Source organism: Oculina patagonica, chromosome 1 (assembly GCF_052425735.1).
Source record: "Oculina patagonica isolate OP01 chromosome 1, crgOcupat, whole genome shotgun sequence".
Taxonomy (NCBI): domain Eukaryota; kingdom Metazoa; phylum Cnidaria; class Anthozoa; order Scleractinia; family Oculinidae; genus Oculina; species Oculina patagonica.
This window is the reverse complement of record NC_135758.1, coordinates 32,166,761-32,193,122: the sequence shown is the minus strand read 5'-3', so window position 1 is coordinate 32,193,122 and position 26,362 is coordinate 32,166,761. Positions and strand designations below refer to the sequence as shown.

Sequence of the window (26,362 nt, the reverse complement as noted above, 5' to 3'; positions counted from 1 at the left end):
TTCTGGCAATTTTCCCGGGTATGGAAATTTCCGCACCGTCCGCTCCCGTCCCCCCCCCCCCCCACCAACCCCCCCCCCCCCCCCGAAAAAAAAAAAACAAAAAAAAACAACGGGCGTTTGCAGATTCGAAGATGGTGCCCGCCCGGCGTTTGCTTTTCAAGACTTTGATATGGTAAACTGAACTTGAGATGGATAATTATAAGTGTCAGAATACTCTTAGAATAATTTGCGACGTAAACTTGTTACAAAGATCCTTTCATGTCAGAAACAATCGCAGTTCAAAATTTAGTTGTTAGACATGTAATTTTTTTTTTTTTTTTGGGCGCTGGCCCCTTTTTTTTTTTTTTTTTTTTTTTTTTTTCTTTTTTCTTTTTCTCAATATTTTTTATACTTCCTCCCCCCCCCGCCGCGCAAACCCCCAACCAAACCCACCGCCAAATACTATTACTAATTTGAAGTCGATAGACTACAAGGACCCCAAGAAGGTTGATAATGGCAGCAAAATATTTTCGATGGAGTCCAAATGTGATTACTTGAGCTGAACATTAAAGGGGGTATGGAGGTGTTCACACAACAAGGAAGTGGAGTGGAGGTATTTGCAGAATAGAAGCAGAAAACATCAAAAACCGTTTCAAAACACAGAGGAGCAGTTAACAGTCAAATTGAAAATGTCACATTTTATTATTTACATGGAAAGAAATGACAGAAGCTATTTTGTATGTTACAATGTTACCGTAATTTTGCCCTACAATACACAAAGGACAGTCCGCATGACTAACGAGGCTAAGCTTACTTTCACTTAACAACCAAAACATTTGTTTTCTAGTTCTATAGCTACAAACCTTACATTATCTACACTTATGTATGAAAAAATAATACAAACTTTGGCTACAAAAATATATAGGTTTTAGAAAAAAGAATATTTACGGCAATGGAAAATGTTCAGTACAAAATATTTAGTACAGTTTCTTTAGTAGCCGAGGAATCACTGTTCGTGGCGTCCCAGCTTGGTTTACAGCTTCAAACGTTGTGCTTGCTGCAAATGCAAAAAGGAATCTCATGTCAATGCTGCTTATCATTGAAGTAATATAACAAACACGAGCGACAGTGTTTCATCGGCATATCCAGACACCGACAAGAGAGTTGAAATACGACGTGCAGCGAAGTATTTTTGACGAAATCCGTGGCTGATGAAACACTGTCTCGAGTGTGTAATATATCTTCTACATCGAAATAAAAACTACGGAGTAAACGAAGAAACAAATGATCTGACACAAGGGTCTTTCTCACTCAAGGACTTCACAAGCCCAATATTATAATTGATTGTGACCCTCCCCTTCTTTATGTTATTCGCTTTGGTTTGATGGTGAAAAAAGATTAGAGCAGTTTTCAATTGAGTGTCGTAAAACCAAAACCAAAGTAATTACTCTAGGCAATCACAAAGGACACAGACAATCCAGTGAACCAATGAAAACTCGAAGCAAATACATGTAGCTGGCACGAAGCGCGGGAAACATGCGCGAGCGAGTCACGATTGGTTTTGGTTTACTCCTGATTGGCCGAGAAAGTGGCGCGAAATTTTTAAACCAATCACTAAGCGTAGTGAACGCAAAACCAAAGCAAACGCAAACTACTTTCGACACTCAAGTGAAAACCTCTCAAACAGCTAAATCAATTAACTTACCAAACGATTTGACTTGCTCACTTACGAAACTTCCACACACTTTTTCGTACTCTTTGTTGGTATTTATGGCTTGAGCAACTGCATCGACCTGTAAACAAAGTGGAAGACCCCTGGCATCTTACTGTTGGCTTTCTTGTGTAAGACCTCTATTTCTTGATTTCTAGGGCCTAGACCTACCTTTTTTTTGGGGGAGGGGGGGGGGGTTAGGGAGGGGGAAACGGGGTTGCTGAGAAATGGATACAGTGAGGTCTGTCTATAGAAATGTGAAGTTGCAGACAGAGGATGCACCCTGCATCACAAACAGCAAGGTACTGCCTGTCCATACACCACTCAAGTCTATGGTGAGTTATTAACCTCTTAGGACCTTTTTCGGTTGTGTGTACAAGATCTGGCATACATGCAATCTGACACGATTTAAATTTTTACTACCCTTCTTCTCAGCACCCTTTCTTTGCTACAGTTAAGGCTTTTGATGTTGAAAGTTTGGTTGCTATTGTATGTAAAATTTAGACAATAAACTTTTCTTAAAAAAAAAAATCTTTAGTTTACGAGAGTAGCATGTAACAGTCTTTTGGAGCAAGGACGAGAACCAACAACAAACTCAACCCACATGTCGCCGGGTCCAGGAATCGAACCCAGGTCTCATTGGTGGGAGGCGAGCACTCTCCCTACTGCACCATCCTGCTCCCGTTTTACATAAAAGCACGAGACAGAAACAAAACAAACAAACACAGAAGGATGCCAATTTGTACTGCCGGCTGTTTTCATACCTGTAGCATTGTCTTGCTTTTCATCTCATGTAGTCTGTCCATTACACCTTTCAATGATGGCTTCCCAGAAAGCAGTTCGTGCTGCTCAAGGGAAAGGAAGTCTGGGCACTGATCTGTGGCTTTCCTGTCATCTTCTTGTTCTTCTCTGTAAAACATTGCAAACAAGTGACCACATGTTAAACAATCTCTTTTTTAACATTGCAAAATGTTGAATCTTAACATGCTGATTATTATTCAATGATAAAAAATTGGGGTTACTGGACTCATTTTTGAGTTATAAGCACTTGGGTGTTTTTAACAGGTTATACCATTGCTATGGTTACTAGTGATGTCAAGTTAATCACCAAAATGTGTTTATTGATGATTGGGCAATTTTTTTATTCCATTTTTGTAGCGGTTACTGATAAATGTTTGCAGCACTAACCAATTGAAGTATGAGAGCTAGAAAGTGCTGGAAACTGTTGTTAACCTCCTTAAAAACAAGAAAATTTTATTTTCTTTTTTACCTTTCTTTCTTTTCCACATGGTCTTGATGGGATGACAGCAACTTATCCCACTTTTCATTTTCTGTTTTTAACCTGGCAAAAAATAACACATGGTCCACAATAAAAAGATAGTTACATGTAATGGTGTGTTAGGTATAGGGTAATAAAAAAGCAAAATTACGAAATTAACTTACGAAAGGTTTCACTCAGTGCTTCAATGTTATTGTAATAATTAAAGCATTGGGTGAAACCTTCTGTACGTGACCTGGGGCCTGTTCCTTGAAAGCCCTGGAAACTTATCAGGCCAGCAAAGCAATTTTAAGTCATCTGTATCTTAAAAATAGAGAAGTGACTAGGCCTGAATCTTTGTATAAATGGAACCTCTGTTCATATTAAATAAGTGAATTAACTAACAGCTCTGTAATCATAAGGTTCGAGATTTTGTTATGGCTATCTGGGTGCAAAAACTTTTCAGGACCTTCGAGAAACAGGCCCCTGACCTTTGCTTGACCAAATAGATGGTTGTGTAGGAGAAGGTTTGGAGGTTTGACTGTACAGTACTAAAACTCTCTGTGTTTACTCTGTAATGAGCTGTAGTGTGTAAATTGATGTACAGTATACCTTTCAGTAACAGCCTGGCGTGATGCTGCTTTGACCTCCAATTCCTCATTCTTAGGGTTGGGTATTTGCCTGATGTGGGTAAAAAAAAAAATTAAAGTGCTGCTATGATGAAATTTGTATCTTCTCTTTTGTAGTGGTTTAGAACATTAACAAGTACTCTATATGAGAAGAAAATTGTTGTTTACTGTTTTCCAATATCTCTATTCTTTACAGAGATATTCAAGTTTTTAAAATACCGTAAAGATCCAAGTATAAGCCGCACTTTTTTCCTCAAAATTAAGGTAAAAAAACGGGGGGTGCGGTTTATCTACAGAAACATCTCTGGTTGTAGTTCTCAAAGGCCTAATTAATATTCATAAACTAGTAGTAATCAGCGATTAGGGGAATGCATTCGAGTAAGGCTTGAAAGGAGGGGTAGTTTTTGGTGTTGACTGGGATTTCCCCTTTTTCTTGTACAATTTGTTGATGATGGGACAAAAGAGGAAGGTGAAATGTTCGTAAGAATAATTTAACAACATTGATGGCGAATAAACTGTGAACAATAACTTTATTAATTCTAAGAATGAATGTGTGTTATGTGTAACACACAAGTATGAAAGTAACGACACAGTTCAAAGTTCAAACTTAAACTCAGCTGTGGCACTGTTCCATTAAGGTTACAGACAACATTATTTTATATTTGAAACAGCAACATGTGAATTCCATAGAAAGCACTTTTAACTTGAAACAGCAATATATTGAAGTATGAATTAATATTGCAGAATTTGCTTTCAACTAAAAATACTTACTGCCTGGATAATTACATTGTCACACCAAGTTCCTGGTGTTGACATTTGCTGAATGTAGTCTTGCCAACTATTGTCAGAAACGCTCTCAACATAAAATTCTGGATGATTATTCAAGTGCCTAATACCAGCAGCACGAATTTGAAAATGCAACTCTGCAGTTCCATACAGTTGGTGTGAAACTGACCTAACAAGCAGCTATTTCAAAAAGAAATAGTGTTTCGTTTCCAGATTGCGGAAGGGTGAGAATAGTGTAACACTTGAGAGATGGGTTTGTGGTTTACTTTAATTTGGAGAAGGTCCTAGTGTATGTTGAATTTGCCGAATTTATGCACGAGTGATAAATGAAAAGAAGAACTTCGTATTAAGTAGTAACTTAAATTCCCATTTAACACTTACTGTCCATTTTATGTAAAGGAGACATAAACTACGTCCTGCTGCAGTTTGGCTTTCAAGAGTTCAAGTAACACATAATTATTTCTCTTTATAGAAATCGCATGTGTCTTTCTCTCCAAATTAAGTTAAGTGAAGGGAGCTTGCCTTTATCGTTTTTACTCATCCAGTGAAAATTAAAATGATTTTTTTATTTCTGCAGAACACTTTTTTGATTAAAAATGGCACCTGATAGCATAACTTTGAATGTTACATGAATGGAAAAATAACTTAAAGAAAATATTTAAATATATTCCTATCAATGCGGGGAAACATCAAACCACAAGAGTAAATTGCAAAATCAGAGTAATGCAATTAATTTAAATGGTTTATTTTTTGAAACAAACAATCCTAAAATAAATCAGTTCCATAACTAAAATGTTTTGTGACTACTGATCTCTGATAAAATGCAAAACAACACTTTAATCGTAGATGAAATTATTACCTTTTGACAAAAAGCTTGAGGTATATACTTCTCTGAGTTGATCACTGCACATGCTCAAATCAAATGCCAAATTCAAGACAAACCAAAACCCTGGTCGACAAGAACAGAGATAAGCACACTGTTTCGAAGCCATTTCTTCAAAATCAAATGCCTGTTGTCACTTTACAAAAGACACGTAAACAACCTTGGCAATTTAATGTAAAAAGCTACCATACACAGATTTTTAACTGGGATTTTTAATTAAGCAAAATTCAAGTTTAAAGAAAGTTTTATGTTATACATAGTCATACCATTATTGTATTTTGCTCGATCCGCGCTGCACGCTCTCCCGGCAAATATAAAATTATCTCCACAGAATAAGACACAGCCAAGTTGCTTCTGTTGTCAGTGTAACAGCCTTGCATTGGTAACACTGATAATAACGATTTGCATTTTTGGCGATACTGTGGAGTTTCGATCAGACCGCGAGGGGGGTGGCTTTGAATAATCTAAATAATGTTTATATCATTAATTTAATCTCAGAAATCTGCTCCAGCACTTGCAAAGGTAGTTAATGTTGAGCGTTACATCAACTAAGGAGACGAATTTAGTTCGACACGGCAGTTGCACACCTTGCTATACGATACTGTCCATACAAAATTTAAACTTTGAACAGAACTTTCCGTGCAGACTCGAATGTTTTTGCGACGCACGTGACACTGATCACGCAATTCCGGGTACATCCACGCGAGAACCCACGCAATTCTGCACAAATAGAATAGGGCAATCTCCCACATTTATACATTCCTCTGTTACATGAAGTGAAATTAACTTTGTAACTCACCTGAAAATATGCACTTCTCTTTGTAGCGCACTTAAACTTTACCGTGCGAGCAAACACGAGATACGCCAAGTCATCCCGTTTTTCTTTGCGCTTGCAAACACTGGTTGGTGAAAATTTACTTCCGTTTCAGAATAATATTAAGCGCTACGAGAGCTTTCTCCAGTTGTCTTACAATACATCGCTTTAATCAAACTTAAAACTATTGCAGTCGCTAGATATTTCTGTTTGCAACGAATCTCAATATTTTTGGTCATGCAGAGGAATATATTTCCGATATTTGAAGAACATGTTTTTGCGAAATTAATTGCCATCGGTCATACGTATTTACTTTGTGGTTACGACCGTTCTTGTGATTGGATAGCAGCCCCCCGTGCGAGCAAACACGACAAGTCATCCCGTTTTTGTTTGCGCTTGCAAACTCTGATTGGTGGAAATTTACTTCCGTTTCAGAAAATCGCTAGAATGTTTACATAACAATTAAACGCTACGAGAGCTTTCTCTAGTTTTCTTACAATATATCGCTTTAATCAAACTTAAAACCATTGCAGTCGTCAGATATTTCTGTTTGCAACGAATCTCAATATTTTTTGATCATGCTGAGGAATATCTTTTCGATATTTGAAGAACATGTTTTTACGAAATTAATTGCCTTCGGTCAAACGTATTTACTTTGTGGTGACGACCGTTCTTCTGATTGGATAGTAGCCCCCACTGTGTAAATAGTTCACATCGAAGCCAAAATAATACCGTATCGTTTCTGAGGAAACGAAACAAAAAAACAGTCTCCACTCCCACCAACATCATAAGGCATTAAACTTATTAATGAAAGTCTTTCATTAAGAGATACCCAAGGCAAATTACAACTTTCATTTGCAGGAAGCATACCTCCTTTTAACTTTGAACTTTGGAAAATATGACCAAAAGCGCTACTGTGACTGAAGTCAGAACTTGTTTGAAGCATGTCAATTGATAACTCTTTCTGTTTATAAACCATTTCTTGTAATTGCTACAAAAATTTCTAATAAGTGAGGAGCTTGGGAAATTATGTTTCAGTAGTTTTTTAAGTCTACTTCTGTATTTCTTTCTTTCTTTTTTCACAGCCTGAGATTTCTCAGCATTTGTAGAGATCATAGCAACAGAACAACTCCTATCGCCATTCTTTCCAGCTACAACACGGACATCTCTTTCATATCTGTTTATAAGCTTACTGTCATAATTATTGTGGGTATCATTTATCGAAGTCTGGACAGAACTCTGTGCACGACGTGATTTGGTCTAGTTATACAAAAGAATGCTTCCGGTGCCGCATTTACTCGACTGAACAATGGTTCGGTTGTATTCGATCGCTTCATCTGACTGAACAATGGTTCGGTTGTATTCGATCGCTTCATCTGCTCTGATGTCGTCTACACCGTGCAAATGTTTAACGCAAATGCGAGCCTCATCACTCGATAATGCCGTGTTCTGATCACAAGTAATGATCAAGTGGCTCAACAGCCGCCGAGTTACATAACTCGAAAAGTTTGTTATTTAAACACAAGCCATGATCAAGTGGCACAATGGCCGCTGAGCTATACAACTCAGAACATTTGCTATTTCACCACAAGCAACGGTCAGTTTTGGTCGCAGTTCAGCAACCAAAGACGACAGAAGAGGCGATTCTTGTACGAGAACGAAAGTAAACAGTTTTACTAAGTACACAATCTAGCGACCAAACGAAATGTTCTAGCGAATTCGTGAAGCACGCGTGCAGAACAGCGACAAAAGACGACAAAAGGGACGATTCAATGCGAAAACGAGACTAAAATATCGTCGCACCAGTTTCGCGGCCGAGACTTGCCCCTGCAAAAATCAACCGGGGCGGCCAATTTGGAGTCCATACACCTGCGCGCGCATTACGGCTCGATTCATTCCGCATAACAGTGCACAGGCCTACCAACTCAAAAGACACAGGACGCAAAACAGAATTAGGCTTGCGCTCTCCTTCGTCGAACGCAAAAACTTTTCAAGACATGGCAGAATAAACATATAACAACCTGAATTTAACTTTGCTGTTGTACTGCCTTTTTTTCCCTCTGCAAACCTGTTTGCAGTGACGCCTGCCGTCACTTAGACACGTCTTTCTGCCGTGTGCGAGAATTATCGGGGGTGTGGCGGTATGAAAATTAGCAAAGTAATGACACCATAGACACACCAAATTCTGATCAAATATGGAAAAAGTAAACTCTCTGCCAATTTCTATCGGAAGTATCTGAATCTTTGCAGTAATACTCTAAAAGTTGTGTTTCATAATATGAACTTCACTATTTGGTTACCATGGCAACAAAGTAGGGTTAAATCTTGATCTTAATTCTTTAAACTTTCAAGCCCCCATAAAATCTCACAATTAAACATCAATTGTCTCAAAATTGCTTACTTAACCCCATAGCTCCTTGGAGGAGCATTGGGCATCTACAGAGTCACGCCATTCAGAATGATCTTGAGGTAAAAATTGGCAGTCTCTCCAATCCCATTGCACTCTTTCCACTTTTGCCACCCTTTTCAAACTTTGTAACTGACAAGGCAGAGTAACAGGGTTAACTGATAAGGGACTATTGCCAGTATCAACCAAACAGATTTTGCTTGTATTAAGTGTTTTAATTCCACTTACTTGACTTTGTCGTCAGGAGGTTTAATTGCTTCATCAATAATCTCACTGTCTAATATCAGTGTTCGTAAATGACTGAAAACTTCTTTTGCTATAAACAAGGAACAACATGTTAACAAGGAGCAGATTCTAATCTATTACAGAAAAAGAGGGAAAAAATTCAATACACTTCTTAGCCTATTCATACTGTTATGGTAATGAATGAGACAAAATTTTTTCTTAGGCTGTGAATTGTTTTGCACATTAACATGGTTGCCACAGACATCAGTATCAAAATTCCTTGATAAAAATAAAATTTCTCTGACCAAATAAATACCTAATGTTAGACAAAGTAGTAGCCCCCAGCCTCTGCTTCCAAAAGAAAAACATCACTGAGATCACATTGACCTCAGTGAAATATTTGTTCTAACCAGAGACATTACAATTTTAATTTTCCCTGACTTTTCTTCAAAATGTTAAGTTTCCCTGACTCAAAATAAAATTCCCTGACTTTTCCCTGATTTTTAATAATGTTATTTTTCCCGGACCATTTCCCAATCTGTGGCAACCCTGATTAATAAATTTATTTTTATCATTAATAAGATATAACATATTCTAAAATAGAATAACTTGGTCACCATCTAGGGTTTCATCCACAGACTAAAAGTTAGAACTTTGTTAAAAAAGTATGGTTGGTCCATTTAGCTGCTGGACCTTATCCTGGTTCTGTAGTATGAAGCAACATGTAGTATTACTACACTCCCTAGATGAGGTTCTGTACATGTAGTCCATCCCAGATCACCCCAGCAGTTTTTAAGTTGCTATTACAGTTAACAGCAGATGCAGTGGTTTAACAAGTTGGAACCACACACTATGGAAGACTGTGAACAGGTTAATTATGCAGTAGCCTGTTTGAACCACTCATCCTGATTTTAGACTTGAATAATGCTTATTACTGGTAATTTTAAGTACCTTCTGCGGTAAAGTTAGCTATCCCATCAACATTGTACTGAGATGAATTATTTTCCAGTTTCTCCAATGCACCCTGATAAAGATACCGGTAAATAAAATACATGGCATCATGCAACATTCAGAGCCACCGTACGTTTATGAAAAATAGTGTTACTCTGAACACAACTGACAGTTTCCTTTGCCTGTTAGACAAAAATATGTTGAATACAAAAACTTTCACCAAGTCGTTTTTAAGTTATTGGCCTCAAAGGACAAAATAGGGTATCTTTGACAAAGCAACTTCAATTTATTCATTGGTAAAAATCGATTCAAATTGGTACTACTACTTTAAAAGTTATTCCTCGATGGCCATTTTTAAACTAGAGATGGACAAATTGTCTAGACGGACAAATCTCCTTAGTGTGAAAACGGGACAGGCGCAATTTTGAACGTACAAGTCGTCTGAATTTGTCCATCGATTTGGCCGTCTAGGAAGATAATTTTTCGAGGACGACTTGGCTGTCTAAAAGCTGTCTTAAATTCACACTGGATGAACAAATTGTCAGACGACTTCTTCCATCTAGCTGATTTGTCTGTCTTCTAGTGTGAAAATGGCCAATGTTATTGGTGTAGCTGTGATAGAATACCCAAAACAGGAATGTTTAAACCATTATGAGCCCACCAAAGTCAAAATGAAGGAAAAGTCACAGAGATCATTTTTTCATCCTAGATTAGCCTACACTGTTATTTTGTTTTAAGTAACAGTGGTGGAAAGTCATCACTTATATCTAGAGGGTATTTACCTCAAGACAAGCATCAAATAACTTCCTCAGTCTTGCTTCTTGTGGCAAATCTGTGGGAATTTCTTTGTAAAGCTCTGATATTCAAAAAGAAGAAGAAGAAAAAAAAATCAAGTACAACTGTTTAAAGGCTGTTAGGGTTTGGGTTAGGAAAAAGGAAAACAAATATTTGAGGTTTGAAAAGGGAAAGACAGTGCTCAATGACCCCAGCAGAATACCTCAAGATTGTGGAGTACCCTCATTTCCATTTTGTCCAAATGCTTGATGTTTGCACACAGTTATAACTTTTATCACTCACAAAAGTAACAACCTACCAGACTTTCCTGAAGGAGCAGATGAGAACACAAGGGACTTGCGTTCTTTTCTTCCTCTGACAAAGCTGGATCTTCTTTTCTTCCTTGCACTCTTTGTTACACTTCCTTTCTTTTGAGTAACCTGAAATTACCACACGTCAAATGTATCAAAAATTAGGAATGATCTTCTTGTTAAACATTTAGCTATACTTATTTTTAAAAAGATGATTTGCAGCGTTCCACCTTTCGGTATCTGCTTTGTCGTGAGAACTTGAATCCACTTGCTTGCAGGCCTAAGTCCTAAAACAATTTAAGAAATACAACATTTCAATGTCATTAATTAGAAACAAATATTTCCTCGCGAAGCGAGGCCAAAGGCCGAGCGTAGCGGGGTGTATAATTTTGTCCCTCAAAGGGCTCAGGCGGGATGAAATCTCGTGTGGAGTTTACAGTCATATATATATATATATATTTATTTGTGAGCTTGGTGTCTGGCGGAAATGACGCCACACGGCCGCGTGCTGGTGGCATAATGGTGTAAGGTGTCGAACTTGAAATCAGATCTTCGGGACTGAGGGCGGGGGTTCAAATCCGGCTAGGGTTTTTTTTTGTGGGTTCGAATCCTGAGCCTTTCATTTTCATCGTTTTTCTTTTCGGATTAAAATAACACTGATTTCCACATACTTCCTCAACGCCTATTCAGGCTATAAACTGCCGGTGTTGAAAACTGTTCATTGTTGTATGAAAATTTGCCATTTCGTTCCGAACCCATTGTTGCTGATGTAAAGGCTGATCGGGATTTCTCCATCCATTGGAAAGATAATCATCTCTGTTTAGTTCCTGTTGCTGTTGCTGCAATTGTTGTTGTTGTCTACGCGTGTCACTATTTTCTCGAGCAGACTGTAATCTCTCCTCCTCCGATTCTAATTGTAAGAGCGCTGCATCACTTTCCCTTCTTAATTGTAATCTATCCTGTAGCTGTTCAGTTGATTCTACTAAAAGTCTGTCTGTATAATTTTGTCTCAGTTATTGTAATCTGTTTCGCTCTTCGTTGCGGGACGCGAATGAGAGGCGGCTGTATTCGCAGGCTACTGTAATCGTGCAGTTCGTTGTTGTTCAGTTTCTGTTTGTATTCTGTCCGCGGTATTTTGTCGAAGTCTCTGTAATCGTGTAGTTCGTTGTTGTTCAGTTTCTGTTTGTATTCTGTCTGCTGTATTTTGCCGAAGTCTCTGTAATCGTGCAGTTCGTTGTTGTTCAGTTTCTGTTTGTATTCTGTCTGCTGTATTTTGTCGAAGTCTCTGTAATCGTGCAGTTTGTTGTTGTTCAGTTTCTGTTTGTTTTCTGTCTGCTGTATTTTGTCTGTTACTAGGCAACAATAACCCAGAGCTTCGCGAGGCCCTGCGAGTCATGTATTACTAGTTATTTATTTGTGTCAATCATTTTTCTTGCTCTACCATAGGGAGTAGTCTTCCAAAAACAAAACTATGAGTGATAAGAAAAGATAACAAAATGGCATTCAGTTTAAGAAATGATCCTTGCAGTGAATTGCAATTAAAGAAATTGCAAAGAAAGAAACCGGATAAAATTCTGGCTTCAATGAGATTTGAACCCGTGACCTCTGCAATACCAGTGCGATGCTCTACCAACTAAGCTATTGAAGCCACACATTGGGAGCAAAGTCAATTGTGAGTTTCTTTAATTGCAATTCGCTGCGTGGATCATTTCTTCACTTTACATCTCATCCGTAGTTCACATATATGAATTATTTCATATACTTTACGCCATTCTATTCCTTTCACGGGAAAATATTAACTTGGCTGTCCAGCTGGCATTTTTAGGAGTTCCTTTGTTTAAGCGCAACAAAGGAACTTCAAAAGACGCCGACTGGACAAACCAGGTCTTTTGTATCCATTATTTCTTGAAAACGAAGCAAAACCCAGCGGAAATAAAAACAGGACAATGTTTTGCAGACACAAACAAACCTTCATGTGAAATTTGGTGTTGTTTCTGCAATATTCATTTTAAGTCAAAAATCTCTGAGCCCTTCAACTAATGCCTGATTCCCTCTGTCCCCCGCATGAAGGGAATCATGGTAGTTGTATTCATTGTTGCTATGTATCTCGCATCATCTCTTCCATGCTTTGATGAATACAACTACCATGATTCCCTGCAGGCACGCACCATAGAGGGAATCAGGCATTGTTATCAATTGACATCTATTGCCATTGATTGTTAGTGATTATAGATATCATTGATTGATCATGCTGGGACTAACCTGGTAACCCTTGGCTTGGCACATACAGGTACATGGATATCTAATATATTTTAAGGGGTATCTCTCTCTCCCAAAGAAACTAATCATACCTGTGGTATCTCTTCAACTGCTTTGGCCCTTTTCCTGTGACCAAAGAAACTATTTATTAAGTAAACTCATTAAACGCCAACTTTTCTCATATCTATAACAATTGACCCAGGCTTGACACATTAATTATGTGTAATAATTGTAGATGTTGTAAAAAAACATTGCAAATTGAACAGAAACTTGTTGAAAATTCCAACTGACAGAAGGCTGATCAGTTGGCTGTTTGCAAAGCGTGGAGGAGTTGAGTCTTCTTCTGCTTATAATTGTTTGCAATTGAACTAAAAGGGACGGAGGATCACTTGCACTTTATTTTTTCCTTTGTAAAGGTTTAAACCCATCTAGGAAGGCGGCATCCCATTAGACAAAAGCCTGTGATAGCAAACAAATTATAAACCTACCTTGCTGCAGATCTTGTTGCAGACGCCATCTTGAATTTAGCGCGCAAAGACCTGTGTTTTGCGCGCGCATGTTTTGCAGTTGATTTCCGCCAGAGAGGACTGGGAGCGGGTCCAGTTTCCGGGTCGCATGACATTCGAAGGTGTTTGGGCTCAGCGTTTAAGCCCGTTTATTTGCGTTTTTTATGCAAGCCTTGAGCTTAGCAGTCGATTGAATCCAATGGCCTGGTTTTGTGTGAGTTCTGATCTAGCTATGTGAAAGGTTCGTGTTCACTATTCAGGTTAGAAGATGGCATTTGTGGCTAGACGACCTGAGCCGAAGGCACGACTGGCGTAAAGCCCAGCTATGGGTCAACAGCAAGTTAAAGCTCTTACCGATCGAACCAAGTCTGGAAGAGGGAACAAATCATCTTTGAAAACTAAAGATGTTGAGAAATCTGAATTTCATACTGCATCAGGTATGAGAAATAGTGGTCATAACTTTATTTCAATTCCAAATCGGATGTAGTTGATATCTGATAAACCACACACTAATGGGGTAATGTGTTAGAACTGTTTTAATACATGAAGTTTGTAGTGGAATTTGGTCAAATATTTCCTGATTGAATACCAGTTGGGCTAAGAAGGCTCGTGAGGTTTAATTATGAACATGCAAAGCTTAATCTCCGGAGGAAATCTATTTCTAGCGCTTGAGATCAATGTGCAGAAAAAGAAATTAAAACTGGAATGCATTCGGGAAATGTACAGCGGCATAATTTCCGCACGTACATTACAATTTCAAAGGCGATCAAGGCAGTATGTGTAAACTATTCCTCAGGAACTTCATCCCTATAAATCCTTTGCTTAAAACAGATTAATTCAAGAAACACATTTCGCCGATCGCAATATGGGTAATTTACATCCGTAATTTTCTGACCTTACGAAGCGATCATGCTTCATGTTGTGAAAACAACATTTCATTGGATGTTTGAAAATTAATCAGCAGAGATCAATTCATGTCGAATAGGGAGCTATAAAGTCAAAAGCTACAGCTTTAGCCAGCGGTAATTGTTGTATTTATAATGATCTTTGTTTTGTTTTCCGGAATGAAACGCGTATTCGTTCTTCAGGCAAGTTAAACACCCTCTTTATATTCATTGAATGCAATATCATCATTGTCTTCTATATTTAGAAAGGTTATATGTTTTTTAAATACAAATAAAATATCAACATATTGTTTATTTTATACCTGAACAAAGAACAGACATTTTCAATGTTCAAACATTCAAAATTTGGTAGACATAATTTTTTAAGATTGAAATCTCTTTGGATAAGTTTTGCATATTGCCGGTGGTTATAGACTAAATAAACTTAAAACACTTGTATATTAAGTATCCTGAATGAGGTGGATCCGGATAGGTACACATAAGTGTCATATTCCCCTTTCCCCCCTTTACATGTGGTACACGACCTGCATGCATTCTTGCAGCTTGATGCAAGCACATGAACAGATGTATTTAATTTTTACATTACATTTTTTTAAAGGTTCAACTTAAACTGAGGCTCGATTTCAGCTGCCTTCTCGGGTCCAGTCTTTGTTCTCCATGACAGCGGGCTCATTTTCCTGAAAAATCGGCTGGAAATCGAGCTTTTCTCAAACTCTATGAGCTATCATTTAAAATCACTTGATAAAAAGTTGACACTGGCATGAAAGATTATATACAGGACGTTCAGGCTACTGCTGTAGCCTTCTTCAGCAATATGTAAATTCAAAACGGCGTCCCTGGTTTTATTGGAATAACTTCCTGTTAATTTTGTGCTTGTTTTACTGTTGAAGATCTTTCAAGACGGCCTTTGCCGGAAACACCACTGGAGCAACTTCCAGGAGAGTGGAACTCTAAAGACGATCTTTTAACTGATGCAGACAATCAAGATAAATCAATTTTTGTTGCAATTCATGACTTTCAAGCTGCTGGCAGTAATCAACTGAGTATTCATGCAGGAGAAGAGGTTGCTGTTTTGCGCTACAATGACACTCAGGAGTGGTGCGAAGGACAGGCACGAAATGGAAACATTGGCTGGTTGCCAAGTAGCTATGTTAAACCAGTAAACAGTCTAGAAAAACATTCTTGGTATCACGGAACTATAGCACGGAATGTGGCAGAATATTTGCTAAGCAGCGGAATTAATGGCAGTTTTTTGGTTCGTGAAAGTGAAAGTAGTCCTGGACAATTATCCATCTCATTACGGTTTGATTCACGAGTGTATCATTACAGAGTCAGCAATGCACCTGATGGTAAAATGTACGTCTCTAACGAAAACAGATTTAGCACAATTGCGGAGCTAATTCACCATCACTCTGTGCATGCGGATGGGCTTGTAACAACACTTCATTATCCAGCACCAAAGACTGATAAACCAGCTGTGTACAGCTTTTCTCCCGAGCCAGATGAATGGGAGATACCGAGAACAGAAATTGCTATGAAGCATCGGCTGGGTGGGGGACAGTATGGGGAGGTTTATGAGGGAATTTGGAAGAAGTATGACAGGCCAGTGGCAGTAAAGACTTTAAGGGTGGGTAAACTTTGTGTTATACATAAGAATCCACCAAGAATAATTCTGTTGTTTTGCTGGCCGTGATTTATTAATGCATGTTTACCTTCTGGCCTCAGTTGCTCAAGGTAGCACAACTAACTAAGAAATCTCTAAAATTTTTGAAAAAAATTTAATAAAAAAAAAAAAAAAAAAAAAAATAAAAAAAAAAATTTAGGACAAAAAAAAAAAAAGTGTTTGGGGGCCGGAAAATAAAATGTTCACCCACGGAAAACACTTTGTGTGGACTTCATCTCAAATGTTCCCTAATCTATCACCCAGATGTTATTACGACCACATGGACTGAGTGTGGACTTCAATTTCCTACAGTGTTTTCTTTATTTAACTCTAACAAGTGTGGGCCTGCTCATGGCATTTAAATTTTCAAATACATTAGCCACGCGCACAAGAAATTATCATCACCATAGATTAAGATTGACCAATGAATTGGCATGAGAGAAGAAACATTTTCTAATAATAAAATGGACAAATGAACCATTGAACAATCCTAATGGATAGATGGGAGAATTGGCAAACTAATTAATGAGCAAAGATTTAAATGTATAAATGGGATTTGCCATGTCATGATTTTTTAAAGTCAAATACGTCATGCAGACAGCATTTTTATTATGTCATATCCTGGTTACATTTCAATCTTTAATAGAATATTTTTTGTTGGGAAATGAATGGAAGAATAAATAATTAAGTTATTTTTAATTCTAGGAAGAAACAATGGAGGTTGATGAATTCTTGAAAGAAGCTTCAGTCATGAAGGAAATCAAGCATCCAAAACTGGTGCAGCTTTTAGGTGTTTGTACAAGAGAGCCGCCATTCTACATCATCACAGAGTTCATGCCTAATGGCAACTTGTTGGACTATTTACGGAGTTCTGCCAGCAAGGGTTTGAATGCCGTCACACTGATGTACATGGCAACTCAAGTGGCCCATGCCATGTCTTATTTAGAATCAATGAATTTTATTCACAGGTTAGAACTTTATACAACAGCAGTAATAAAAAGAAATTCTTCACCACTTCTCTATTGCTTCCCTTGTACGAGATAATAGCTGATTCTCAGAATAGCTGAAATCCAAGTAATTTATGTGCCTTGGTGTCTGGATTAAGCAGTCCAGGCTTGAGCCATGGCCAAGGTCACTGTGTTGTGTTTTATTTGGGCAAATCAGTTTTACTCTCACAGTACCCCTCTCCACCCAGGTGTATAAATAAGTACCACAAGTTAAATGCTGGGGGTAACCCTGTGACAGACTACATGTAGCTTCCTATTCAGAGGGGAGTACACTCAGATATTCCTGACAAGTTGCTTCATGCTTACTGAAACCACTGGGTGGCTAGGCCCAAATGCAGGCATTACTTGTAACTTTACATGAACTGTGGACTGAAAGAGAAGTCAAGATTTAAAGGATCTTTACAATGTGTAAACTTACAATTTAGGCTAATGCAATGAACCCAAAATTAATGGCATTTAATTTCCCCCCCCGAACACGAGTTTTTTTTTTTTTTTGGTTTTTTTTTTTTTTTTTAAATGCAAACTTAAGTGCAGTAATCATTCATTTACTTCAAAGAATTACATGTAGTTTGTTTAATAATTTTCCTACATTTCATTCAAGGGATCTTGCTGCCAGGAACTGTCTTGTAGGGGAGAACAACCTTGTAAAGGTTGCTGACTTTGGTTTGTCAAGACTTGTGACGTATGACATCTATACTGCCCATGAAGGTGCAAAGTTTCCAATCAAGTGGACTGCACCTGAAGCGCTGGCCTACAACACATTCTCAATCAAGTCTGATGTGTGGGGTATGTTATACTGATACAAATTAACAATAAAAAAAGTCATTTCTCAACCATCAAGAATTGCAATCAGTCTGCGATTTCTTTGTAAGAGTTTAAACATTGGTCAGGGTTACAATGCAAAAATAATAAATAATAATGACGGTGATGATGATAATGATGATGATTGATATTTATACAGGGAAACCCCATCAGTCGCAGGACTGGTATCAATGTGCTTTTCTCCACCCAGAATTATAAATGAATATATAATTTTCAGTCAACTGTTGGTTGGAGTAAGCTGATAAAATGCTGAGGGGGTGGGTGGTGGGGATAACTTGAGATAAATTGGCATCCCATCCAGGGGGAGTAACCGTCCTTACTCCAAGTTACTTCATGCTACAAAAAATATGATAAGCTCCAATGGCGTAGGCCATTTGGTGTGATTGCCACTTAACCTTTTTACACTTGGCACATGTAACTGTTACAGTCAGTTTTTCTGGGTTGACACTGTGCTTTCTCACTGTTTAGTTGCCATTTTGCCATAAATTGACATCTTATCATAAGAAATGTGAGGCCCTTGTGTGAATTCCGGTACTGGTAGGCACGAAGAATATTTTCTGTTGCAAACAACATTTTAAGCACAGTGTCACAGAGTTTTTTTTCTTTTTTGTTTCCCTTTCATTCAATAGCATTTGGAATACTGTTGTGGGAACTTGCAACGTATGGAATGTCCCCTTATCCAGGAATTGATCTGTCTCAAGTGTATGAAATGTTGGAGTCAGGCTACAGAATGCCCTGCCCAGATGGCTGCCCTCAGGAAGTTTATGACATGATGAAGAGATGTGAGTCAACTTTCTTGGTGGCCTATAAACAAATATAAGGGCCCAGTTGTTCATAGTTATCATAGTAATCTTTCTTGGACAAAATTTTCTGTCCAAGGGGAAAGGCACAATGATGTTGTTGTCAGGGCATTTGATTTTGGTTTATTTACCAGTTTGCAGAGTAACTGATTTGCTTAACACTCATGAGAGAACAGTCAGCAAACATTTTTTGTTTATGAGCCACTGGTACTTGGTATTATATTGTTACAGTGTTATAATATAAATATTTACTAGTTGTTTGCACTTAATCTGTTTTAATTGACTGCAACTAAAACATAATTTCTAGGTTGGAGCTGGGATGCACTTGATCGACCAACATTTTCTGAGATCCACAAGTGGCTTAATAGTGTCTTCTCAACCAGCAGTGTGGATGAAGGTATAAAGGGACTAGTTGCTAAAAAACTATTGTGCAGTGTCATGGGCAAGTGAATTTTAGCAAATTATCAACTTGAGGTTGATAAGGGTAATTTTACGGCTGACATTTTAAGGGTTATCACTTCACCAAAAAAAAACAAAGAAGGGTAAAATAATGATTAACATGTCAGTTTTTTGAATGAAGGCTCATCTGGCTTGCATTGTCATTTGTTTATCCTCATTTGAAGATCCTATTTAAGGCAATAGATTACAAGTTAGTTATAGCTCAAACGTCTCTTGTTACGCTCTCAAATAATCTCCATAAAAGAGACAATGCCATCATTTTGGTCACCATGGCAAAAAAATGGCAACAAAATTTTGGCAACTAAATGGCAGTTGGCCAATTTGACAACCAAAAGTTTTCTTGTGGGGACCATTTTACAAAAGGAAGTCATCAAGAGGTGATTGAAAGAACTTGAGCTTGGGGCACTGAGAGAGGACTAAGATTTCCTTCTAGAAATTCCATGCTAATGATGTAGCCCTGGTGGGAGGTGCAGGGTGGCCTTATGGTTAGTGTGCTAAACTCTGGATCAAGTGGTGCAGGTTCTAGCCCTGGCTGGGGTCACTGTGTTGTGTTCTTGCAGGCAGACACTTTACCCTCACAGTGTCTCTCTCCACCCAGGAGTATAATTGGCAGGGCTGAAAATAAGAGTCGGTCATCGGACATTGGCCGACCAAAATTTGCTATGTCGGATGAAATCCCAAGTGTGCTTGGAATTGATGTGCAGACGATTTTTTGATTTTATGGCAACGATGAATGAAATCTGTCCAACCACAATTTTGTTTTGTCCGACCCTGATGGTGTCTTAGTAGGAAATATGTCCTTTCAAGTGAAAAAAATTATTTGCAGCCCTGAAATGGGTGCTGGTGAATTTAATAATGGAAGGAAACCCTGCAATGGACTAGCACCTCATCCAGGATAAGTTCTGGCCACTAGGCTCGAACAGATTTTTTTAAAATGTTGCATGTTCTATTGAACAAATAGTTTAACAGCTAAATAAACTGAACTGTTAAATAGTTAGCATCAACAGTTTTGTTTGTGATATGATTGATGTTTTCAGAAGTGGAAAAAGCCTTGGAGAAACAAAAAACAAAAAAGGATAAAGGAAAGAAAAGTAAGAAGAAAGGAGAAACTAAGGATTCCTTGTCAGTTGAAGGAGACGAAAGCACGGGCAAAAAGAAAACAAAGTCAAAAACCTCCACCTTGAAAAAACTTGCCAACTCACTTAATCCATCAGGGCCTCCCCCAGAACCTCCAGCGAGGCCGACACCTAAAGAACAAAGTTTGGATGAAGAACCTGAAAAAAATCCCTCATATTCTTCAATGCCAGATAAGCCTGGTATGTCTAATTTGATGAAAGAATTGGGTCAAAAGTCTAACACTCTTAAAAAGCGACCTGATAAAGGAAACATACCAAGTGATGCACAGCAAAAAGAGGATCTGCCTTCCAGATTCACTTCAGAAAACCTCCAGAAACGACCACCGGCACCTTTACCTCCAGATCAACAACAACAGGAATCAGAACAGTCTAAACGCCCTTTCTCACCTTTAAAGCAAGAAAATGGAACAAAGCATTTTCCAGTGCCTTCTCAAGCTCCACGTAAATCCTCAGCTCCTCCGAGTCAAAACAAGCCCCTTCCTGCACCACCCCGTCAGCCTGTGAAGAAGTCTTTATCAAATCCACCACCTCCTCCTCCAACACAAAATAAACCAGTTTCTGGCCCGCCAGCTCAAGAGGAAAAATCCGAAGAACAGGAAAAACAGGATACCCAGTCACTGAAGAAAACCAAACCAGCAAAGGTTGCAGGAAGACCAAGTCCTGCGCAAACTAAGTCATCAGACAGTATAAATCCAGAAGAGGCCAAACCAAAAAGTCCTGTGCCAAGACCTCGAAACAGACCCCCACCGCCGCCACCACCAGGGCAGCTAAAGAAGACTGGAAAGTCTACTTCAAGTTCAAGCCTATCATCAGGTGATGTAAATTTGTCAGAATCATCATGTGATGGACTGGGCCCATCTCCCAGACCCCGCCCAGTGCCACGCCCTAGGCAGAGAGCAGAGCAGCAGGAAGGATCCTCAGAGAGAGTGATGTCACCAGCTGGAAAGGAATCTAACAATACCAGACAACCCTCTATCAAGTCAAGACCAGCTCATCCTCCTCCCTCAATTCCAGGCATCGCTAAAAAGCCTGGCAGCAGCAATTCTGTGACTTCGAGTGACCAGAAAGTCAATACACCAGGAACGAAACCAATGTCACCTGGTCCAAGACCAACTCCAACTAAACCAAAACCTCCAGTTAAGCCAAACGTAGCCAGGAAACCCAAAATAACCCCTCCAAGTTCAGAACCTGACCCTAGTCTACCTCCCAAAGTGAATGAAATATTACAGCTTTCCCATCAGGGGCAGACGAAGGTCAAAGAAATTCTTTCTTTAACTGATGCTCGAGTTGTGGATGATTCACATAACAATCTTCTCGAGGTTATTGATGAACTTAAGAAAATCTCCCTTGAAGTACTGGAGACATCCTCAAGCTTGACAGACTCACTAGGACCGCAGGCACGGTTCAGAGTCCGTCGGACTGTAACAGATCTTGAGGGCAAATACAGTGATATGGAGGGTGTGGTTGAAACTGCAGGACCAAATCCTAATGCGGTTGATATGGAGAGAATTGGAAAGGTTGTGAACAGTTTTTCTGGTGCATTAGACAGCGTGTGCACGACTGTTAGAGCTACTGCATCTTGACATCTTAATAATTATTTCATCTGCCTCTTGGATCACCTGTTAATATGTGCACCTGCAAGAAGTGTTGTAAATCTTCTAGAAGTATGAACAGAGTTATCCAGTCATTTGATATCTCAGCTTTTTGTCATTAAGAGTGAGAGCAGTCACAGTATCTCAATCTCTTAAAGGGACTATGTCATGGGGATTTTGCAGATTTTTGGTTTGTTCTGAAATAAGTGGAAAGCAACTTTACCCACGAAAAACATCGTCTTTGAACATTTAAAAAACGGAAGATATAACCTTTATTTGGGGATAGAAATCAAACTTTGGCTATAAAATATCGATTTTTTTAAAGGCATGCTGAAACCTAAAACATCCGGTTGGCTTACATTTTTCAAATTGCAATCCATTTCCATCCCAGCCATCTGCAGCCCACACTTTTAAAAAGTTTCAGTGCTCTAAAATAGCAATTATTGCATGGGGGCCCATACGGCGTGACTGTTTGTATGTTCGAAAATGTATGGGTGGGGTCTTGATGCTAGTGTCTGGACGAACCCCGCGCGGGGCTGACTGTTGCTTCCGGCAGTACGCAACCCTCGCCAACGTCCGGAGTAGGACCTCTAGACAACTAGAATATTCAGACCTCTCAAATCCCATACATTCTATTTTCACAAAATCCTTTGGGCTGTGATTATGTAATGAAAATAGACCACTATTTTTTAGGTTTCCTACCTCATAAATATAAATTTGGGCTGTTCAAAAATCTGTTAAAATCTGTGACATAGTCTCTTTAATAAGTATTCAGTCTTGGTTTATCAAGTCATAGAGAAATTATTATTATAAAAGTATCCTTTGTCTAACTGGTTTTGAGACACTTAAATGGCACATGGTACATTTGTTTGTTACTACCACATGATCAAGTCTACTCAAATTTACATAGAACTTGAAATCATGTGACAGGGCAGCTGTACATGTGTTTGACATAAGACTTGCTGTCTTGCAGTAGAGAACAAAATTAATTTTGTCATAGAATTAAAGTGCCATTAATTCACAAAAGTTCACAGTTACAAATTTGGAAAATTTTGAATGTTAAATGTAACTGAGTTTTTCACTTTAGATTTTTAAACATTTAATTATTGTCAGAAAATTATGCATTTCATTCACTTACATGAACATACTATCTAGGAAAGCCTTGATTCAGAATTTTAAGACCGCTCATTACCCATCTCACTTAGCGAATCATGCTTTTGCGTGCACTTTTGAGTTATGGTGTATGTGGGATGTGTGGTGAGCACAAAAGAAGCATAAGAGTTGCTTGAGGTGTATCGTCGAGAGCAACTCTAGCTTCTTAAGTGTTCTCCAAACTTCCCAAGTGCACCTTAACTCAAAAATGCACAGTTAAAAGCATGAACCGATTGTTTAAACCTGCCTGCAAAAAAACCTTTTTGGCAAAGCAATTTGCTCACGCTGTCAGTTTGCATCATCAGATTATCCTGCATGCTTACATATGCTGAATTTGATTGCAAGGCTCTGCTAGCTATGTTATAAAAGTACTTACAATACACTCACATGGCATTGGTGGTGGTGTGTTTTAGCACCCAGAAATTATATGGTCAACTGGTTAACAATCTTGTTTGATAACCTTTGTTATTGTGGTGGGGATTAGAGCAGGCTGATTATTTTTAATGCTCACTCAATTACCCAAAGTTTAATATTGAACTTTAATATATCAAATATGATTAAACGTGTCTATTATCTCAAAGACTGGTTTATTACTTTATGACTTAAGACATGTTTACAGACCAATATTTCTCACACCAGCTAAAAAATTTAACACTCCACTTCTCAAACTTATTTTTCCCTGTTCCAATGCAAGAAAGGCGACTTGACTTACTTGACTTATGGCCATAAGCCCTACGTGGGCAAAGGGCCGGGCAAGAAAGGCGAAGTACATGTTAATTACAGTACTTTCCCCAAAATTCTTTGATTTAAATACCCGTAGTAGTTAGCTCCACAAAACTTTCTGTCCTGCAAAAGCCCATACTCTTTAAATGGATGTGAAATGACAAACCATACAGTTTCAAAATTGGGATATTTATTTGTAAGGAAAATAGAACATTTGCAGTTACTTGTATTGTGTACATTTTTAGTAGATGGTTAAGGCAGAAACATTGTTGGAGTTTTTTCATGGTGTGCACGATTGCTGTTGTAATGCTAATGGAAACTGAACTCTTCCGGTCCCTGGAGCTCAACACATTATTAATTATTTATCATTTTCTATTTTTCTTATTACCATACAGCTTACACTGATTTCTGTTGTATTATTTCAACTAATTTTGAGCAGTTAATGCACCTATCAATGTTAAGCCCAAGGGGTGGGGATTTTGACATTTTCTTTTAAAAAAGGCAAATTCCGCCACCCAGGGACAGAATAATTGGTCAAAATCCCCACCTGGGAGCAAGGGAAGGTGGTCAGATGTTCTTCAAACCTTGTTGCAGGTGATCATATACGACCAAAATCCTAACCCTGGGGATGTCACATACAATTAAAATCCCTACCCTGGGGACTGACCTCATGATCAAATTCCCGTGGTTAGCCCGACCCCACCCCCCTCGGGCTTAACATTGATAAGTGCATAAAATTACTTCCCAACAATACCTATTTCTTAGTTTTGGTTATTTTTGTCAATCAGTGATAATGTACATAATTTGTATTTAATTTATAAAAATCATGAAGGGGAAACAGTAAGCAGTTTTGCCAGGGATAATTATTTTATACATGATTCAGTTGCTTTAAATTTCCCCTTATGATCAGGTACAAAATTTGATGGCTAGTTGAATCAAATTGTTTGGATATCAAAAGCTTGAAGTTTATTAATATTTTAAGCTTAATTTTAGAATTATTTTTACATCAACATTTATGAAGAATTGAAGCAAGCCATTTAGTGAACTGAAAAGTTATAAAAAGACAAACCACCCACTCCAACGTCAGTTTCATTGTCAATGAATACCAATATCTGCAAATCAAACTGATAATAACAGTGTAACTTATTTTTTGAATCATCATTTTAAGATGGCACCAGAGATGTGTTCCATTTTCACTTATGCTTTTCTCTAATATTCTTTTTGAAAGACTTCATTCATCAAAATGTTTACAATAAATTATTGAGTGTGTTTGATTTGCATAGAATGGTCATTAAATGACTAATTACCAAAAAGCAAAGCTAATTTCCTTGCTGTGGTATTTTTTCTTCAACCGTAAATAATTACTAAAAAAAAAAAAATATTAAAAAATTATTCCATTTTTTTTTTTTTTTTATTTTTCACTATTTAGCACTAATTTTTAAATGTTTTTTCACGGGTTAAATAAAATCACTCTAATGCACCTATCAATGTAAAGCCACAGGGAGGGGTGGGGGCATAAGCAGGGGATTTGACAGCAATAAATTATTCCCCCACACTTAAAGGTTCGGTGATTTAATTTCATTACTGAGTTCACTTAAGCGCGTTGAAAACCATTGTTCGAAAACAATCACGCGTGCAGTAAATAATTTATGCGACTGCAAGCTTTATTTTTTTCCCTTGGCGGGAACTTTTAACCCTTTAAATGGACTTCATAACAGAATTTTATTGGAGTTCAGTGGGTTATGTAAACATTCACAAATGCCCTGCAGTGGGGCATTTGAACAGAACATCTCAGCTAAAATCAAATGCGCCTCCTATGCCTGCCCCCCCCCCCTGCCTGCCGCTTGACATTGATAGGTGCATAAGTTTAATGTTGAAGAAAAGATATTGTGCATTTATTTTTGAGAATTATGGAAAATTTCTTACCAGTATTATTGTAGTTAGTAGTATTTCATTCAGGAAGTTAGCCAAGTTGTCATGAATAAAGACTTTCAGAAAAAGTTCATTAACTGAGAGCATTTTTTGTCAGCATGCTTGAGACTGTTGACTTACTCCATACATCATATTCACAAATTGTTGTTTTGGGCCCAAAACAGACACTTTTTTGTTGTAAACCTTGGTTTGAACTGGAACTAGCTACTGTGGCTTGAAATGAAGATTCACATGGCACAGTATCTTTCCTTAGGCTGTCCATCTCAATGCAACCCTTAGCCATGAGTCTGCTCTCATCCATAGGACATGTCCAAGCCATCTCCACCTTCTCTTTTGCACAACAATTGAAATCTGGTTCAAGATTGCATGATGACAATAGGTCAAATGACACAGTATAGTTAGTCTGAATTTTAAAAAGAATCCATGATCATGCCACCCTTGCCAAACTTGAAATTTGGACATACCTGTACGTAAAAACTTGATTGCCTTCTGCATACCAAGAAATTATCCATGAAATCGTCAAGAATGTCACTGAGGGATAATTGAACACTACATAATGTTATCATCCCAGAGTGAAACCCATATAAAATTCTAAAGAAACCTTGCAGGGTGGGTGGCATCCATGTCAGAGTGTCAGTAGGCTCACTATCATATTGTTTGACTTCCAGCAGATTTTTT

The 26,362-nt window shown here is 38.2% G+C and overlaps 2 protein-coding genes and 1 long non-coding RNA gene across 4 annotated transcripts; 2 read left to right on the top strand and 1 right to left on the bottom strand.

Annotated features, from left to right (window-relative positions):
- Positions 1-662: 662 nt before the first annotated feature.
- On the bottom strand, positions 663-13,522 carry LOC144664675 (uncharacterized). 2 transcript variants are annotated; one of them, XM_078525872.1, is made up of 12 exons: positions 13,476-13,522; positions 13,080-13,113; positions 10,959-11,015; positions 10,737-10,857; positions 10,426-10,499; positions 9,644-9,716; positions 8,696-8,783; positions 3,561-3,629; positions 2,961-3,032; positions 2,455-2,599; positions 1,685-1,772; positions 663-1,036 (listed from the first exon to the last, which is right to left on the bottom strand). In XM_078525872.1, the coding sequence occupies exons 1-12, from the start codon at positions 13,502-13,504 to the stop codon at positions 957-959; spliced, it is 930 nt and encodes a 309-aa protein (XP_078381998.1). In that variant the 5' UTR covers positions 13,505-13,522; the 3' UTR covers positions 663-956. The 2 variants fall into 2 exon arrangements, with proteins under 2 accessions (XP_078381998.1, XP_078381988.1); XM_078525862.1 differs by lacking the exon at positions 13,476-13,522 and having other exon boundaries at positions 12,991-13,093.
- Positions 13,523-13,573: 51 nt separating this feature from the next.
- On the top strand, positions 13,574-22,225 carry LOC144664602 (uncharacterized). The gene is made up of 7 exons (XM_078525722.1): positions 13,574-13,930; positions 15,289-16,025; positions 16,767-17,029; positions 17,670-17,854; positions 18,520-18,672; positions 18,998-19,087; positions 20,187-22,225. Exons 1-7 carry the CDS (start codon positions 13,819-13,821, stop codon positions 21,866-21,868), a joined length of 3,222 nt encoding a protein of 1,073 aa, XP_078381848.1. The 5' UTR covers positions 13,574-13,818; the 3' UTR covers positions 21,869-22,225.
- A 1,366-nt stretch (positions 22,226-23,591) lies between these two features.
- On the top strand, positions 23,592-24,157 carry LOC144664402 (uncharacterized). Its single transcript, XR_013572803.1, has 2 exons — positions 23,592-23,727; positions 23,791-24,157. It is a non-coding gene; the product is annotated as an uncharacterized LOC144664402 (long non-coding RNA).
- Positions 24,158-26,362: the final 2,205 nt, after the last annotated feature.